Raw genomic sequence first — 20,235 nt, forward strand, 5'->3', positions numbered from 1 at the left:
TCTTAACCCTTGGCAGCCAATCACTAATCTTTTCTTCCCTTCTGTAATTCTCTCATTTCAAGGATATTACATAAATGGAATCACACAGTATGTAACCTTTTCATGGTGGGTTTTTTCACCCAGTGTAATTTTCTGGGGAGTCATCCAGGTTATTCCATGTGTCACTAGTTCTTTCCTTCTCCTGTCGAGTAGCACAACAGGGTGTAAGTATAGTACAGTTGGTTTAACCATCTGCCCGTTGGAGGACATCTGGGTTTCCAGTTCTGGGTTGAATAAAGTTGCTGTAAACATTTGTGTATAGGTTTTCGTGTGAGTGCGTTCGTTTACCAGATAAATTTCTGGTTTGTAAGATAGTTGCATGTAGAGTCATTAAAGAAACTGCCAGACTTTTTTCAAGAATGGCTAGGCCATTATACATCTTCATCAGAAATAAATGATGCAGTTTCTCAGCATCCTCATCAGCATTTGGTATTGATACCATTTTATAGTTTAGCCGTTCTCATAGGTGTGTAGTCATATCTCATTTTGGTATTAATTTGTGGTTCCCTAATAGCCAATACTATTGAACATCTTTTCATGAAGGCCTCTTAGTTTATTAATGATTCTGCTTTTCCTGAAGTGTTTACCTGGGTCCAACAACGTGTGTAGGCTACTGCACAGACTCGACCACACTGGACAATAAAAGTTCAAGGAAAATGTTATAACCTAGAGTTATTCTAGTCAACAAACTTATGCTGGTTGGTCTGGTCTCTAAAGCTTGAACTGTATCATTTGGTGTTTGGGTCCCAGGCAGGGGTAAATGATAAGCCAGTTGTTTTAGTTTGAGAACTGCTAGCTCGGGTAGAAGCCCTCATGCAGACTGGTCATATTTAGAACGTGGATGAATTGGGAAGACATGATGACCAGACGCAAACTACAGATCATGTTTGGAAACTCAGAAGGGCCATTTTAGTGCATAACAGTTATTCCACAGGTATACATGAAGAGGCCGTAAGTGTATTGTTATAATTACCAATTATTCCCAATTACTGTCTGAATATAATTGGCCTTATTATGGGGGAAAAAGGCTTTGAGTTCAATTTTAAAAATCACATAATAGGTTTTGCATATCTTTATAAAAAATAATTGATCTGTAGCTTGTATCATGAATCCGTTGTTTCTTCTCATCCCTGACACATCTTGCATTCCTTTGAGGCTCTGGGAGAAAACAGAAATATCAGCTAATTGTTAGGGCCTAGTGGACGGTCCAGTTAAGGAATTTAAGTATATTGGAGTATATAATATTTTTGTATTGATTATAAAAGGAATGTATTAATTTTGGGATGAACTCTAGTACTACTTGTGATTATTCATTTGGCTATATGATCCTTAGCAGATAAGCCTAGGACTAGGTGATAAACAGAAAGATGGGTAGCACTGTAATTATTTGAGAAAGGCCACAGAAAATTCAAAGGTGTGAAATATTGTTAGAGCAATGCCTTGTAGAACATCATAATTTGAGTATCTATCCCTCTATCCATACCTTTGAGTAATGTAGTGTCACCCCCACCCTCACCCCCACCCCGCACTTTCCCAGACTGGGCTTAGGCATGTAACCTGCTTTGGGCAGAGCAAAACCAAATTCAGGACAGGTTACCAAATAGCTCATTGCTACACACTGAATCTCATCAGAGGAGCTGAGTGAAGGCAAGTCTAAAACTCGGTGGATTTGAGAAGCACATTCAAGATGAACGTATTAATTGGCTCCAGTGAAGACTTAATTGGCAGATCTCAGTGAGACCTAGAGAACAAACTCAGATATTTACCATAGTTACAAGTATGACTAAAAGTTTACTTTATGTATGAAGGAGATGAATCAATCAAGTAGGTCAAGTTCTTTGATCAAAAGCAGAGGCACAGTTTATAAAAAAGAAGAAAAAGGCAGTCTTGGAACAATACAGCGTTTCCCCACTCCCCACTTCAGGAGAAGGAATGCTATTAAGAGCAAGAAGCTGTAAAGAGCAGATTGACAGGATCATTAGGGAAACCTATTCCAGTTATTTATGAATTTTCTGAGAAATCTTGTGACTATATGAAGAGCATGTATGATATGCTAATTCTATGTGATATCTGCCATGTACCATCAGATGTTACTTCCTTCATTATAACGCTTCACCAGGAACTGAGAGGGCAGGGGTTACATAGGTTCTGCAGATTGCTAGGTTTTGCGGGTGGAGAGGATATGTGAACCAGGTGCTAAAGTTTGCACTAAATGAGAATTATGCCCCGAATGTCTGAAACACATGCCAGATAGCATGAAGCTTAAAAATGGAAAACTTATATATCTATGTGTAATCACATGATCTGGAAGCAATGGAAGGGGAATGTGGTGGATGCTAATCCACCTCCTGGTCTTGAGGTATGTGAGCCTTCATGCGAGGAGTCTGTGAGGGAAGCAGCATCCTTAGCAGTAAGCCAAATCTTGGGCGAAATAAAGAGGGAATGTTTAGTGCAGCAGTTAAAGATGGAAGGTTGTTTGTTAACGCTGGGGTGCTGGATTAAATGGGACCACTGATAGCGTGGCAGGGATGAGAGGTAGTGAACAAGGACACCTCAGGTTTGCCTGGTTAAGAAGATCGCAACAGTTCTGAGGGTGAGAGCAGCAGTCATGAGTCAGTTTATCACGCAGAGGTATGTTCAACCCCACAAAAGGAGTGCGGGCGCGGCCCTTTACAACTTGGAGAAAGGGGAACTATAGCAGAAACATTTTTGTCTAAAACATAAATGTAAATATTAACATTTATTTTTTGGTATAACCTAGAATTTTTATTTTCTTCCAAATATTCATTATAGTTGTATTTAGCTATTAAATTAGCATGTGCATTAAAAATCATTACCTGATTTTCCAAAATTTATGAAATAGTTTAGATTATATATGGATGATTATATGAATGACTCTGTGTTTGAGAATTTTATCATCTATTACTTTTTTCCAGAAAGGGTGCTTTACTGAAGAATTTAAAATACTGCATAAAAACACAGTAAGAACTTTGCTGAAACTTCCAAAGTTTGGTGGACACACTTAACATTTTGTATAATTTTGCTCTGATATAGTTTTAACCTCTGATAGTGTTTTTATTCTCTTCGTTATTCTACCATTCACTATTTGCATTCATAGAAATGTATTAAATAAAACAATATTTGCTCACAAAATCTTCGTCTCCACCTTTTTTTTTTAAAATGCTGCTACCTTAACTACTAAATGGTGAACAAGAAAATTGAAATTATTGAATAAGAGAGTAAAATGCCCTAGCTGCTGCTTTGACTCTTCAGCTTTAATTGAGAAAATATTTTTCTCCTTGAGGAGTGTCTGAAGAGTTGTTTACAGTTCTCACTTGAATTTCTTTTTAAGTACTTAAAATTATTATTTTGATTAATGGATCTATTCAAAGACATTTCTGCTGCCGATAGCAGGGACAAAAGAGAATGATGGATATTTGAGGTCATAACCTCTGACACCCTCCTTCATTTCACGGTTGAGCAAGCTGGGGTTCAGAGAGATGAATTCACTTGTCTAAATAAAATTTTTATCTGAAAATGGAAGTGGAGGTAGAAGAAGTGTGAGTAAATACTTTAAAACCATATGCATGTATATTCATGCATATGTCTATCAAGGTAATCCTGTTAATTATAAATTGACATTTTTTTCTTTAACAATCATATAATATTCCTTAACATAAAGTTTTTAACATTTCAGGAACTCCATAGATTCTTTTATAGGAGTCCCTTGTGTGAATTTTTTTTTAAATAAGGAGATCTATACTTTGTTTTTTTTTAACATAGATTTGTGAAGTAAAAATATTAGTTGGCTATCACTTTTTCACTAAAATAACTTTCTGATCAAACAGTAAAATAAATTTGCCACGTGTTTAGTTTATCTGCAGGCTGGAGGTAGAATTTATGTTCTCCTATGGAAACTTTGGTTATGGATTTTCACACCAGGTTAGTTCCTCTCTGTTAAAAGTTATTCTTTAGCTCTTTAGTCAAATCTCGAGCCTCTATCCAGTTTGATAAACCCTGTAAAATACATGTTTTTTAAAAGAGTGCTGTTTTTCTCCAGCCTAAGGATAAAGGAAACTACCATTTTTTTATTTCCATGTACATTTTTTTTGTTTTTTTTGTTTTTTTAATAGTTTATTGTCAAATTGGTTTCCATATAACACCTAGTGCTCTTCCTCACAAGTGCCCCCCCATGACCATAACCCCCTTTCCTCCCTCCCCCTCCAGCCCTTGGTTCGTTTTCAGTATTCAGTAGTCTCTCATGGTTTTAAAAATAACCTATATTTGGGGCGCCTGGGTGGCTCAGTCAGTTAAGCCTCCGACTTTGGCTCAGGTCAGATCTCACGTTCATGGGTTCGAGCCCCGCGTCAGGCTCTGTGCTTACAGCTAGCTCAGAGCCTGGAGCCTGCTTCGGGTTCTGTGTCTCCTTCTCTCTCTGCCCCTCCCCCTCTCATGTTCTGTCTGTCTCTGTATCAAAAATAAATAAAACACTAAAAAAATTAAAAAAAAAACCTATATTCAAAATGCTTTTATCATAAAACTTTGCTTTTGTGTGTCTGTGTTTTCATTCACTTAAAAACAAAATTATTTTAAGTGTGTGCTAAGTATAGATTTTTATATCTAAAAATACTTATTAAAAATGGAGTCATTAATTATAGTCACATAATATTTTTTACTCTGGTCACATATGCTCCCCCCCCCCCATACACAGTTATTTCAAAGTCTGGTGTTATTTGAGCCCTCCTTGATTTATCAAGAATGTTATATTTTGAAAGAAGTTAATCTTCCTAGCTCGTGCTCCCCCTTTTAAATGTATTACTATTTATCCATGTTCCAGTGGAAATTTTTGTACATTAACCTGATCCTGTTTTTTTATTATGTTCTTAGGCTACATTCGTAGAATGGAAATTATTGTCCAAAACAATGACCTTGTCAAGGAATTGTTCTAGAAATGTTGGACCAACATACATTCTCACCAAGTGTTTGAAAGAACTCTTGATATCGCTGGGTATTATCACAACTTTGGGGCATTTATAAACCCAGTGTCATCAGTGCTGCTGTTATATAGAGGATATGACCCCTATACTTTGCATATAATCTTTCATTTCTGTTTTTTGCTATTTTTTATCATCTTGGTTTTTTTAAATTAGGAATTGAGAGGGCTACATTATTCTTTTTTTATTTAAAAAAATTTTTATAGTTTATTTATTTTTGAGACAGAGAGAGACAGAGTATGAGTGGGGGAGGGGCAGAGAGAGAGAGGGAGAAACAGAATCTGAAATAGGCTCCAGGCTCTGAGATGTCAGCAAAGAACCCGATGCAGGGCTTGAACCCACGGAGTGTGAGATCATGACCTGAGTCAAAATCAGACGCTTAACCGACTGAGCCACCCAGACACCCCACATTATTCTTATTAAATAAGTCTATTGGTATATTTTCCCTGGTAAAATGTTATTCTAAAATTTTGCCAATGGTATATCAATTTTTAATGCATTTTGAATCAGAAGTCAGTAATATACAGAAGAAAGCACTAGACACAGTCTTTTAAAAATATTTTTCCTTCTTTGATTTTTCTTTCTTTTTCCTTCTGCTTATTTTATTTATTTTCTTATGAATTGGCCTTATAGGGATTTCTGTTTAGTCTGTTTTGTAACATAGTTTATAAGCACCACTTCAGAGCTAGGTTTTGTGTCTGAATATGAGTAAAACATGTGGCAATCACACTCATAGGGAGATATTAAGGCTAGGCAAGTATTGTTTTATGTAGGTAGACTCTACCAAAAACATGAAACAGAGGTATTAGGTGAAAAAGAGTGGGAAATATAAAAGTTTTTGATTTTGGTTTTATGTCTATCAACTTTTCATTAATATAGTCTCCTACTGTCCTGTATTTGATAATGTAAAAAAAGCACTACACTGGGGGCAGATAAAGTTGCCTTCCAAACCTGGCTCTGATGTCTGTTGGGTAACCTTGAACAAAGTAGTGATCCTCAGCATTTTTTTGTAAAATAAGCACAGTTATCTACATCATAGGATTATTGAGAAGATTAAAAATAATATTAAAGATATAATGTTCATGACATTTAGTGCTCAATGAATATTAGTTCTTCCTCTCTTAGTTCTATTTCTTTTTGTGTGTATTTAAGGCTTATCTCATAGTCCTGGAGGATCGTAGTAGTAGAATACACTGTAATTGTAACTAAGCAGTGTTAAAATACACTTATTTTCTTCAGTTAAAACCTCTGCAGAAAATTATTGAACCATCCATGTTTAAGACTGTTGCACCACCTCCACAAAGAACAGACCCTGTGACGTGAGTGTTTGAACTCTCATTTACATAATTTGATGATGTGGCATTTAAAGCATTTAACCTATTTGATGGATCATTTTGGTGTCTTAAGACCTAGCCACAATGGGCTAGACTCCAAGGTAAAGAGAGTAGTGGTTTGTTTTGCTTAATAAGATGGGAGAAAATTTGGGTTTCTGGGTATATTCCTGGAGAAATAAGATAAAGAAGAAAGGGTGCTTCATGGCTGATGGGGGGAGGGAGGTAGAGTTAGCCTGATTAGGAAAGTTGGCCAGTGAGATACCTTTTCTAGAAGGAGGTGAGGGACTTGTAAGATCAAAGTGTCTAATAGTTCTCAGTTTTCTGCTCTACAGTATAGTAGTGTTACCCCACTTCCGCACACTGAAGTTGTCACCTACAGATCTTCAGCAAAAAGTGTGCATTCAAAAAATGTTATTAGCAAACCAAAAGTAACTTAAAATATGTCAACCAATTTAAAAAATTTAAACTAAAAATAGATAAAAGAAAAATGAGCACCTGAGATAGAAATTTAATCTATAGTGCTATCTGAGAATAAGAAATCGAGAAAATAGGAATGAGGGAATTAGGATGGGAACATATGTTTTGAAGTGCTTATTGTCCTGTAGTCTCACCAATTCTGGGTATTATCATTAAAAACAAATTTTGTCCACTTGATATTGGTCATTTGTTGAAATGGTAAAATTTGAATGTTTTATGTTTATTGACCATTTTTTCCTTATCCACTCATTGATTCAATAAACATTCATCGAATGTCTCCTATACCCCCAAGGCATTGCAAATACTAAAATAAATGAGGCCTGATCTCTGCCCTCTAGTAGCTTATGGTTTAGTGCAAAAGTAACTCATAAAAAGAAATTATTATAATACAAATGAGATAAGAATCCTCCTAGAGATAAACATAAACTATGGGTGTGGGAAAGTGGTGGAAGGAACAAAACTGGGTCATAGCAAATTTGTTAATTTATGATAAGCAGAGATTCTGCATTTAATGTTGCAGATTAGGGGGTTAGAAAAGGCTCCATTTGTTTGTTTGGTTGCAGAAACTTGAACCAAATGAAGCCCACTTGAGTGAATTGGACCTACTTTGGTTTGGTTAGATAGAGGAAGGTATTCAAAGGCTTAGAGAGATTGTGATGTTGGCATGGATTTGTCTAAGACCTGCTTCACTCACCCAGGGAGGGTCCAGATAATACACCTTTCACCATGACTGTGAGATGTAAGTTTGTGAGGGGACCCCCACCCTTAAAGAGCTCTGGAATTGCTCTTCTCTGTGGGCCAGATCTCACAGTGGGAGCTGTAGTCACTGGACTGAGATACATCTGAATGCAATGGGAGTAACTGGATTCAAGGATGGCAGGGGCCAAGTGATGGCACTCAACCACCAACGGCAAGACAGGTGTAGTTACTGTAATAGAGAGTAGAGTCAAAGCAGCAATCAGAATAATTTGACTCACATGGACGTTTGGCATTGGCTAGTTAATCATGATGTTCCTAGAAATAAAATATATAGGAAGCCTACTAAATTCTTACTTAATCTGTACAACCAGAAAAGTTCTAAGTCAAGTGAACAAAACTCTGACCTAAGTCATAAAAACAGTCATAGCTCCTCAGTCAATTCCCAGATTTGAGCCAGTTTCAAACCCAGAAACCTTCAAATGAAGAGGAGGCTTGTTCCCCTTAAGGGGAGATGCTGGTATGCTGATAAAAATTTGTAATGTTAATCTTTCTCCCAGCTTTCCAAAATGGGAAGGAGAACCTTTTACCAAGGTAATTATACATTAGGGAAAAGGAAATAATCAGACCTTTCAGAGACTACTGGACACTACTGGCTCTGAAATAACACTAATTCCAGAAGACCCAAACATCACTGTTGTCCACCAGTCAGAGTAGGGACTTAGGTAAGTCAGGTGAAGAAATGGAGTTTTAAACCCATCCTGTATTTATTTCCCTAATTCCAGATTGCATAATTGGTATCAACACACTTAGCAGTTGGTGAATCCCTACATTGATTCCCTGACCTATGGAATAAGGGATTTTAGGATGGGAAAAGCTAAAGGAAGCCACTAAGAGAGCTACCTCTACCTAGGAAAATAGTAAGCTGGACGCAATACCACATTCATGGAAGGATTGCAGAAATTAGTGCCATTATCAAGGACTGGAAAGATACAGAGGTGGTGATTCCCATCTCATCCCCTTTTAGCTCACTTATTTTGGCCTATGCATAAAACAGATCTTGGAGAGTGACAATAGACTGTTGTAAGCTTAACCAGGTAGTGATTCTGATTGCAGCTGCTGTACCAGGTGTGGTTTCATTGCTTGGGCAAGTTAACACATCCCCTGGTACATAGTATGCAACTAGTGGTCTGGCAAATCCTATTTTCCCCATATAAAGACCATCAAAAGCAGTTTGCTTGTGTTCAGCTGTCAAGGTCAGCAATATACTTTCACTGTCTTACCTCAGGTATATCAACTTCCCCAGCCCTATGTCATTAGATACGTTCATAGGAATCTTGATTTGCCTTTCCCTTATATAAAACATTACACAGGTCCATTACAATGATGCCCCTTATGCTGATTGGGCTTACTGAACAGGAAGTAGCAACTAATCTAGAGTTACTTAGGTAAGACATTTGCATATCAGAGAGTGTAGGAAGAATTATGACAAAAATTCAGGGGTCTTCCTCCTCATTGAAATTTTGAGGATCCAGTGGTATAAGGCTTGTCAAGATAATCCTGTTAAGGTGAAAGATAAGTTGTTACATCTGGCCCTTCCTATAACCAAAGCGAGGTAACAACAGTGGTGGCCCTTTTGGATTTTGGAGACAACTTATTCCTTATTTGGGTGTGCTACTCTGGCCCATCTAACAAGTGACCTGAAAAAAAGATTTATATTATAGAAATATCTTTTTTTCTCTCTCTCATATTTTATCATCATGTAACATAAGCTATACTGACCTTATAATTGATTTTGTGTTTTACTTAAGTACTGTTAAACGTGCATCATACTATTTAAGTTTCAGGATACTAAGAAGAGTAAACATCACTCAAAGATTTCTATTCTTCTCTGGGGAAGAGGCTAGTGAGTTTTTGGTTGTATGAAGGATAGTTATGTCATGTTATTGTTCTAATTTGGAGATTAAATATGTCTTAAAGAGATACTTTTAGGTGTCAGGTTGACAAGTGGTGGGTGGACTTTTGATGATTAATTTTATGTGTCAACTTGGTGAGACCATAAAATAGAGATTTAGATCTAGATGTTGGGAGAGAAGTCTGGGCTTAAACACTTTCTACTGCTCATTAGAACTTTAGGTCCTTATCTCCTTTCCCATCCTACTGCCTATCTTCGTAGTAAGAATACCCAAGAGAGCACTTCTGTCAGGATCTGAGCTTTTTCTTTCCTAGCTCTACCCTCTGATGGTTCAAGGTAGACAGGTGAGCTTACAATGTAAAAGCAATAGCTACCACTGATTTTAGAAGGGTCTTTTGTATAATTTCAGTATTTAACATTATAATCACTTTGCAGAAATGTAATTACACCACAGCCAATAGAATATCCAGCATTCCTATCACCAGACCTGAATGTTACTGTTGGTGTGCCAACTGCAGTGCCCCAAACCAACCAGCCAGCTGTAGTGCAACTTGAAAACCTTCAGCAACCACCTCGGGAAAGGTAAAAGAATAAAATAAAACGAAGAAGTCTTCATCTTATTTATGTATTATTTGTACATTAATTTTTTTCTTTTGCAACATGAGCTTTAGATATTTGTTTAGAAAAGTCAAAGTAATGGCAAGAAAAGAGGTGAGACTTTATAAGGGAGAAAGTATAATACTTGCTCTACTCTTCACTCAATAATGTATTCTATAGGTCTCTTTTGCTCTTTTCTGTATTTCCCATCTGTTTTTCTTTGTGCTTCAGTCTAGATTATTTCTCCTCTCTTATCTTAGAGTTCACTGTTTTTTTCCCGTTGTTTCTAATCTGTTGTTAAACCAATTGAATTATTTTTTGTGTGTATGGGTTTTTTTTTTTTTTTAAAGTTTACTTATTTTGAGAGAGATCGGGGCAGAGAGAGAGAGAGGGAGCTGGGGAGAAGAGAGAGGGAGAGAGAGCTACACTGTCAGCACAGAGCCTGATGTTGGGCTTAAACTCACAAATCATAAAATCATAACCTGAACTGAAATCTAGAGTCAGACAGTTAACCAACTGAGCCACCTAGGCACCCTGAACTAACTAACTGAATTCTTAATTTCAATTATTTTATTGCAGTTATTTTCCTTTATGTTTTGGTTTCCACCTCTCTATCAAAATCCCTTTCTTCTCTTTGAATTCTTTGAACATATTACTCACTGCTACTTTTAAAGTTTATTTATTTATTGGGGTGCCTGGGTGGCTTAGTCAGTTAAGCATCCAACTTCAGCTCAGGTCATGATCTCACTGTTCATAAGTTCAACCCCATGTTGGGCTTTGTGCTAACAGCTCAGAGCCTGGAGCCCACGTCAGATTCTCTGTCTCCCTCTCTCTCTGCCCCTCCTCCACTCACAAAAATAAATTAAAACTCTCTCAAAAATAAAAACAGTAAACTTTATTTAAGTTTATGTATTTTGAGAAAGAGAGAGCAAGACAGCATGCATGCACATGAGCAAGGAAGGGGCAGAGGGGGAAGGTGAGAGAGAGAGAAAATCTGAAGCAGGCTCCGCATTGTCAGCATGGAGTCTGACATGGGACTTGATCTCACAGTTTGTGAGACCTGAGCAGAGATCAAGAGTCGGCCACTTAACGATTGAGCCACCCAGGCACCCCTACCATTGCTATTTTAAAGTTCATCTGTGATAACTGGATCTCCTGTAGGTCTATTTCTGTTGGGTTTTTTTCCTTCCTAACTTTCAGTCAAACCTTATATTCTCATATAACTAGCTGTTCTTATTATGTGCTAAACATTGTATTTGTAGAACTAATTTGTGGCTCTTGATTGTATATTCTTATGGCAAAGATAGACATTTGCATCTGTCAGCCAACTAGACTAGGGACACTAACCATCCCAGATCACCTTAATTCACTTGAGATTGAGATTGAACTGCTAAGCAGGGTCGGGCCTGATTAGTACTTGGATGGGAGATTGAGATTGAAATGATTTGGATCTAGTTTCTATGAGGATTAGTCTTTTAATGGTTTAATCTTATACCTAGTAGTAGGACTGGGACTAGTGTGAGGCAAGTAAGTCACCAGATAAGGAGGCACTTACTCATGTGATCTCACCTTTTGGGGTCCCAACTGAAAGCCTAGATGTTTACCTTGGCTTTTCATCCTTGGAAGGGTCTGAACTCTAGTCCTGTTCCCTAATTCTGGTATATCTATTTCTAGGCTCTGCTCAGCTGCTTAACTGTTAGCCACCACAAATGCCTTGAAGGAAAAATAGAACCAAATGATGGAGCTTATTGTCTCTGATATTCTTATAATCTTGGATCTGTAAATCCTTGCTGCTTTTATAAGTGACTGATGCTTTCAAAAAACAATTTTTAAAAGTTTTTATTTAAAAAAATTTTGTTTATTTTTGAGAGAGAGGGAGCACGTGCACACTAGCAAGTGGTGGAGGGGCAGAGAGAGAGAGGAAACAGAGACTCTGAAGCAGGCTCCAGGCTCTGAGCTGTCAGCACAGAGCCCAATGCAGGGCTCGAACTCACATATTGTGAGATCATGACCTGAGCCTAAGTTGAACTCTCAAGCAACTAAGCCATCAGATGCCCCACTTTCAAACACAATTAAAAATATATATATATTGTCCAGCCTTTTTAGTTGTATAGTAAGATGGTTTATCTGAAGTAACCCAGTCTATCATTGCCAGAAGCAGAACGCTTGGTTACTTAAAAAATGATTATTTATTTTGAATATATTTTTTATTCAGACTCATAACTTAATTCATTAACATTGAGCTGAATGACCTAAGAACCCTTATAGTCTCTATTCTGATGTTTTATTCATTTAGTAACATTATTAAATACCTAGTGTGTGTCAGGTACTATTCTCGGGTACTGGGTGTACAATGGTGATTTTTATCTTTCCTTCTTTGTAAGCCTAACAGAAAGTATATCAATGCCCCCCTTCCCCAAAGTCAGCTGTTAGTTTCACTGATGTTTTTATGTTGTCTTTTTCGTTTCTATGATCATAGAGGAAAAGAGAGACAAACCAAGAAACCGCCTCTTAGCTATAGAGAACAAACTAGTGGTTACCAGAGGGGATGTCAGAGGGAGTGGCGGCTAAATGAGTAATGAGGATTAAGAGTGTACCTGTTAGGATGAGTACCAGGTGTTTTATGATCATTTTGAATCACTAGATTGTACACCTGAAACTAATATTAACTAACTGGAATTTAAATAAAAATTAAAAAAATCGCTATCAAAAATGTGTTTTGTGTGCCCTTATGAGATTCCATCTTTTCCTCAACCCTCCTCAGGTAGCTAATGCCTCACTATTATTATAATCCATTCCTTTTCCTTTGAATTTCCTATTCTTAATTTATTGCTGGTTTGCCTCTCTTAGAACATTTTATAAATGTGTCATACTGAATGTATTCTTCTGTGAATCATGCCGTATATGTTCTTCTGTCACTTATTTTTAAAATGTATACCTGATTTCTTTCTTTAGGCTGCAAAAAATGAAAAAAGAATATAGAAATCTGAACACATGGATTGAAAAAGCTAGTTATTTAGAAGACGTGCTTGCCCCAAAATTGACCCATGATGAACGTAAGGTAGTTAACATAATACATTCTCCATATATAACTTTTAATACTATTTATTTTAAAAAGATTATGATACTTAAAAGTGATGATAAGATATTGCTTAGTTCTTGATATATAAAATGTTATTCATGGTTCATGTACTTTCCTATTTCCCAATGGGATATTCAATAAATGTTAACTAATAATTTGCAAGATTCCGTTTTTTTTAATATTTGTTAAGATATAATTCACTTAAAGTATACAAATCAGTGGCCTTTAGTATATTCACAGAGTCGTATGTCCATTGTTACAATCAATTTTCAAACATTATTACGCTCAAAAGAAACCCCTTAATCAAACCGCTCACACCCCTCTAACCCTAGGCAGTAACTAATCTCTTTTCTGTTCTTACAGATTTGCTTACTCTAAACATTTCATTTGAGTGGAATCAATCAGTATATAGTTCTTTGTGACTTGGCCCTTTTACTTAGCATAGTGTTTTCAGGATTCATCCCATTGCAGCATGTAGCAATACTTTGTTTCTTTTTACTGCCAAATAATATTCCACCGTATGGAGATGTACCACATTTTGCTTAATCCTCATCAGTTGATAGACATGGGCTGTTTTGACTTTTTAGTTATCACTAGTTATGCTGCTGTGACCATTCATGTGCAGGTTTTTATGTGAGTATATGTCTGTCATTTTCTTGGATATATACCTAGGACTAGAATTGTTGGATCATATAATTCCCTCTTTAACTTTTTCAGGAACTGTCAAACTTTTTCTGTAGCAGCTGCACAATTTTACGTACAACCAGCAATGTATGAAGGTTCCATATATTCTCCAACACCTGTTATTTTACTTTTTTTGTTGTTTTAATTACAGCTATCCTAGTGGGTTTGAAGTGGTAACTCTTTGGTAGAGTTTTGCTTTGCCTTTCTCTGAATCATTATGTGAACGTTTTTTCACATGTTTACTGACCATTTGTGTATCTTCTTTGGATAAATGCTTATTCAAATCCTTTGTTGATTTTAAAAATTGGGTTTTTTTTTTAAGTTTTTAATGTTTCTTTTTGAGAGAGAGAGAGACAGAGCACAAGTGGGGGGTGGGGCAGAGAGAAAGAGAGGGAGACAGAAAGTGAAACAGGCTCCAAGGCTCTGAACTGTCTGCACAGAAACCGACATGGGGGCCTGAACTCAGGAACCACGAGATCATGACTGGAAGTCAGAGCTTAACCGACTTCCCAGGAGCCCCTGGGCTATTTTTGTCTTAATTGTTCACTTGTAAGAGTTCTTTATATATTTTGAATACTAGACCTTTGTCAGATATATATATAAGTAAGGTTTAATATTTAGAAATATAATCTAACCAGGGAGCCTGGGTGGCTCAGTCCAGTAAGCGTCCAACTTAGGCTCAGGCCATGATCTCACTATTGGTGGGTTAAAGCATTGAGTCGTGCTCTGTGCTGACAGATCAGAGCCTGGAGCCTGCTTCGGATTCTGTGTCTCCCTCCCTCTCTGACCCTCCTCCGTTCACACTCTGTTTCTGTCTCTCAAAATAAATAAACATCAAAAAAATTTTTTAGAAATTTAACCTATACATTTTGACCTGTGGCAATAGAGATTCAGAGGGGTTTCAGTGAATTAATAAAGTGTTGACTAAGACCACAGCCTTGAAATGGTAGTCATAAGATACAGATATATTACTATTTCTCAACGCCTCATTATAATTGGGCATACTGGTACTGCTTTAGGGTAAATTGATTAGCACTTCCTAATACAGAATTAGTATTTTATGGAAAATTAAAGGAACCATGGACTTTGGGTTCTTATTAAAACATCAATATCTTATAACAGTGATCATTCTACCTTATAATTTCTCTTTCCAACTCATAGGCTATAATGTTTTCTAATAAAAATCTGTTTTCTGGGGGTATTTTCTTATGTTCCTTGAATTTATAATATTATGTCATTTATCTCACTCTTTTTCTTATCTACATTTGTCACTCAAATGCCATACCAATTCTTGGATGTCCTCTCCCTGGAACATTAACTCCTAGCCACGGTATACTCTTTAAAATACTATTGCTTGGATTCCTTCTCTCATAAACCTGTATTCTTCTGTAAATTTTAAAGAAGGCATAAAAGAAGTTATAAAGGCAGATAAGCTCTCTAAGAACATTTCTCCAATACTTTTTTTTTTTCTCTTGTTTTTAGGGAAGTGATACCAGTGAGGTACTTGAAAGCCAGTTTGAAAAGATGCCTAAAGATATTGTAACATCAGGTTGAGAAACTTCATTCACATTATATATTTATTATTAAGATAATTAAAAGTACAGTGGTTGTATCACAAAAAGAAAATTAGTAATTTGCTTTAAGTGGATTTCATTTTTTTCTTGGAAATAAATATGTGTCTCATTATAGTTTTACTATTAGGTATTTATTTTGTAACACTCCAGAGAAAAGACTTAGACCCAATTAAGAGTTATTTTTTTAAATGCTCCTTTATTCCTTGTAAGGACAAAAATATAGTTAAATCTTAACTATGATCTATGAAAACGGTATTTTCTGAAATGTTAGCTGTAGAGGGGTGTGTGTGTGTGTGTGTAAGGAGGACAGAGAGAGAGGGGGACAGGAAATTAAATTAGCATTAAATCTGAGAATTTACCACAAGTTATCAGTAAGATAATGGAAGAGATTGTTCTGGTAGTCTTTTAAAAAAATCTCTCTGTGAAAAGATTCATTTAGAAAGTAAAATAGATGCATAATACTATATCTATAACATCTTGGATTCTGCCGGTATAGAATAATGATTTATTGTTGTAAGACTTGTGCCACAAATTACTTCTCTACTTCCCTGCTTCTGCCTCCTGGCTACATTAGCTTTTGATATGTTCCGTTTCCTACCCTCTGAGGATCAGCCAGCCTAGCAGAGTGATTGCATCTTTAGCCTACTCTTCACCTGAAATGCTCAAGTTTCAGGAGTAAGAGAATCAGTTTCCGTCTTTTATATCACTGTGGAAGATTGGAGGTTAGCCCCTCTCACTCACTGCTCTTTGTTCTTGGTGAGAAAGATCATAATAGTATTTTATTAGTGTACATATGTATAAATATGTTTATTTTATAATATAATAAAATATTTCTTTTCACTTATTTATAGATGTTCCCTCCATAAAGGAAGGAGCTGAAACTGTTCCAAGTGAGGTAGGGGAACTTGGAAAATAACATCTAGTAGTCACTTTTTTATAAAGGAATGAATTATGTATAAATGAAAAATATTATAGATGGAAATAAAAGCACCCAAGAAGTTATTCGGTTTTTATGGTTATTTCTGTTATGGCAATATCTGTATGTACAATTACATTATTTAGTTAAGTTAAATTATACTCTTAAAAGGGAAGTTACAGGATAAAATAGTAATATTTAAAAATACATATAAAGATAGGGGAACAACAGATGTTGATGAAGAGAAAGGGGGCAACAATTAAGAATAAAAGCATAAAGTTAGTTCTGCACGTTGATCTTAGAAATGGATGCCACAGACCTAACCACATTCATTACTTTCTCTATGGGTTTATAATCTGTATTTAAAATATAAGGAAAACATAGGGTTCACATAGAATTATTTGCATTTTAGCTAATTCTACATAGGTATTCATTCAATAAAGCAATGGATCCTTAGGTAAGCCAACAAAGAAAAAGATTTTTCTATACTACCTGACAAATAGGATTTAATGTTTTTCATTGTTGGGTCAGTGTCTTCCAAATATCAACTGAAGAGTCAACATGTACTGTTTTCCCCAGTCCAAGGAGAGAGAGGGGAAAAAAGACAATATAGGGAATTTTTCATAGAGCTAAATTTGTTTAGCTTAACATGCTGTCCTTTATTTATTGATAGTTTTTTGTACTATTTTGCTTTAAAATTTCCTTTATCATATAGTTGTGATTTTATGATATTGCTCTTTGTGCTTATTTTGCTGTTAAAATTTCCTTTATTTATGATGTATTGATGTAGCATAATAACAGCTCTTTTTTGAGATGTTGATTTATAAAATCTAAGTATGTGAGAACCACTGATTTATAAAGCAGTATGATCATTTTTAATGGATAATATTCTATAGTCCATGGTTTCAGGCAAGTAGAGAATTTCTTAACTCTTTTAATAAGGAATGTAACAATTGACAAACATTGATGGTAACTTGTTATGATAAAGGATAAGGGTGTAAATTATTTTAAGTCCAGTATTATTAGTTTCAAATATTTAGTAGTCAGTAATGATTAACTGGTAGCTTTGCTTTAGTGATATATTTTCTAGTTGCAGGATAATGATGATAAGAAAGACCTTACTCTTCTACCAACTTTTAACCAGTCAGATGAAGATAATTTATATGCTATTGCTGTTGCTCCTGAAAGTGATGAGTCACCAAAGCAAACAGATGAGTCACGAAAGCAAATCCATGTGTCACCAAAGCAAACTCCATTGCTTTTTATGTCTAGCCTGACACTAGTGACACCTTTAGAGGAACACCAGTCAGAAGCTATGTCAGAGGGAAAAATGAAAAATGCATTGTTTCCATCACATATGAAAGATAGATATCCAAGCCTTTCACCGACGGACTCATCTCCATCAGAGGTAAATTTGAAAACTAGCTATATATATCCAAGTAAAATAAAGAAGAGGATCTTAGATTTATCTCTGGCAGAAATTAGATGGCAAAACAATACTCTAAGCTTAGCTAGAAGGAAGGGCAGAAGGCTAGTTTTTCCAGATTCAAAATCAAAAGGTAGGTTTCAAAGCCAAGATACAGAAGAAGACCTTGAACTAAAGGTATCTGCCCTCATATTACAAGTATAAGACTAGGAAAAACAATAATTCATGTAAAAAAAAATAAATTGAAAGTGCATTGAAAAGTCTCCAAATGGAAGTGTGTCTAAGTGTATTAAACATTCCTACCCTACTTATATCCATAAAGTAAGGAGGGAAAACCCTAGTCTCATAGGTGGGTATAAAATTCAACTGAATATGTACTAATAACAAAATGTAAATTCAAAGGAAATTTAAAATCTTGGGAAGTGATTTTGGTGGGATTTTTAAATAAAACTTATAGGAAGTAACATATATCCTAATTGCAAACAGTTTTATAGTTTAAAATGAGATTGTTTTGAATATAAATTCAAAGGGTTAAAGCTTTTCTCAAAATGAGTTATTCTACTTAGATCTTTACATCTTATTTGAATCACTATTATAGGTGGCTCATAAAGCAGTATAAAAATGTGTATTAGTCAGTGGGTAAAAATCTGGATTCTAAGTAAGGTTCTGCCTCTAAACACTTCAACAAGCTTGGGTACCTAAACTCTCTAAGACCTGTTTTCTCATCTGTTGAATGGTAGATCATATGAAGTCATTTCTAAATTCTCTTCCAAATTCCAAAACATAATTTTATTAAATATTTCTAGCTGGGGAATTATTCTTAAATATCTAGTTATTCTCAAATAACAGTGTTTTTACTGAATGTGGAAGTAATGCAGTTATAGAATATTTAGAAAGTAGAAGCATGAAAGACCAAATAGAAGTAGTTATAATCCTGCTGCCACAGTTTTACTTAACAGTTTTGTTTTCCTTTTGGCTCGGTTATGTAAAAATATTTTTTCATTTATTTTTAAAAACTTGGATCAAATTATATATATGTGTGTGTGTGTGTGTATAATTTTATTTGTGCTTTTTAAAATTTGACTACATAACCATGTTATGTGAGTGTCCTTAAAAATCTATAAGATGCAGAGTATCTTGAAATATAGAAATTTAATAATTCTTTTAAACAATTATATATTTTCTATATTGTTGGACATTAAGTTTGGAATTAACATCCTTTTGCTGAAGTATTTGAATCTGTGACTGTCGCCTCCTGTATTCATAGAAATGACATGTTGACAAATTTGCTCTCCAGAAAGACTTTGCCATTTTATTTTCTTACTAGCAGAATATTAATGGTCTTTTAAATAATGATTAGAACTTTTTCATGCTTATTAGCCATTTTGCTTGTCCCTGCTATGGGTAGACAGATCATGTCCTTTGTCCATTTTTTTTCTGTTAAGTACTTGGTGATGCTGTGTAGGTTTTACAGTGAGCTCTTTCTCATTTTGAGGATATTAAACATCGATATACTCATGGCACATACTTTTTTAGAGTTTATAGTTTGCCTTTTAATTTCTCTATTGACTTTGACTTCCAAAATACTCAGTTTTCATTTGATAGGTGAAGTTATTTATTGCTGCATAACAAACCACTCCAAAATTTAGTGGCTTAAAAGAACCATTTTATTATCTCAAGATTCTGTGGGTTGATTGTGTTTAACTGGGCAGTTGTTTTGCTCCACTTAATATTGGCTGGGCCCCTAATTATCTAGGACCTCGATTGGGCTGGAACAATCATGAGGTTTGCTTATGTCTTACACTTTGATGGGGACAGCTGTAAATCTGGGCTCAGTTGGAATGCATGGACAATCTGGTTTAATGTATCTATTCTCTGCACCCCCTCTCCATCCCCCACTATGTAACCTTAGGGATTATCCCTTTCCCTTTCAATGCAGCCTCTTCCTGTGGTCTTTCTAGGAGGGCAGCTGAATTTCTGATGTGGCAGCCTAGGGCTTCCAATACACAAAAACAGAAGTTTCAGGACCTCTTAAGACTTAGTCTTGGAACCAGCACAGGAATATTTCTACTAAATTCTGTTAGTTTTAGCAGGTCTTAGGCTCAGTCCTGTTTCAGTATGGGAGGGGACTACATAAGGGCATGAATCTTGGAAAGTGTTGTTCATTGGAGCCATATTTGGAGATTAAACACCATAAATGAAGTATCTCTACCTCAAAGTAATTCATGTGTCTCCTACATGCAAACTATACTGCTTCCCCTCTAAGATCCTTTGTCTCATGCTATTACTACTGCATCAGGCTTAGGGTTGAAATATAGCATTTTGACATACACACACACATACACACAATGGAGTACTACATGGCAATGAAAACAAATGAAATATGACCTTAGGTCTTTTTTAAAAATATTTTTATTTATTTTAGTAATCTCTACACCCAATGTGGGGCCAGAACTCAAAACCCCAAGATCAAGAGTTGCATGCTCTTCTGACTGAGTCAG

The 20,235-nt window shown here is 35.7% G+C and overlaps 1 protein-coding gene across 1 annotated transcript in view; it reads left to right on the forward strand.

Moving 5' to 3' along the window:
- C2CD6 (C2 calcium dependent domain containing 6) overlaps positions 1-20,235 on the forward strand; it is a 147,125-nt gene that overhangs the window by 46,693 nt on the left and 80,197 nt on the right. The window contains exons 6-13 of the mRNA XM_029934066.1: positions 2,976-3,020; positions 3,913-3,981; positions 6,273-6,352; positions 9,891-10,037; positions 13,008-13,113; positions 15,301-15,367; positions 16,244-16,287; positions 17,399-17,716. Coding sequence (XP_029789926.1) covers positions 2,976-3,020; positions 3,913-3,981; positions 6,273-6,352; positions 9,891-10,037; positions 13,008-13,113; positions 15,301-15,367; positions 16,244-16,287; positions 17,399-17,716 — 876 coding nt within the window. The remainder of the gene's footprint in view (positions 1-2,975; positions 3,021-3,912; positions 3,982-6,272; positions 6,353-9,890; positions 10,038-13,007; positions 13,114-15,300; positions 15,368-16,243; positions 16,288-17,398; positions 17,717-20,235) is intronic.

This window comes from Suricata suricatta, chromosome 3 (assembly GCF_006229205.1).
Source record: "Suricata suricatta isolate VVHF042 chromosome 3, meerkat_22Aug2017_6uvM2_HiC, whole genome shotgun sequence".
NCBI lineage: Eukaryota > Metazoa > Chordata > Mammalia > Carnivora > Herpestidae > Suricata > Suricata suricatta.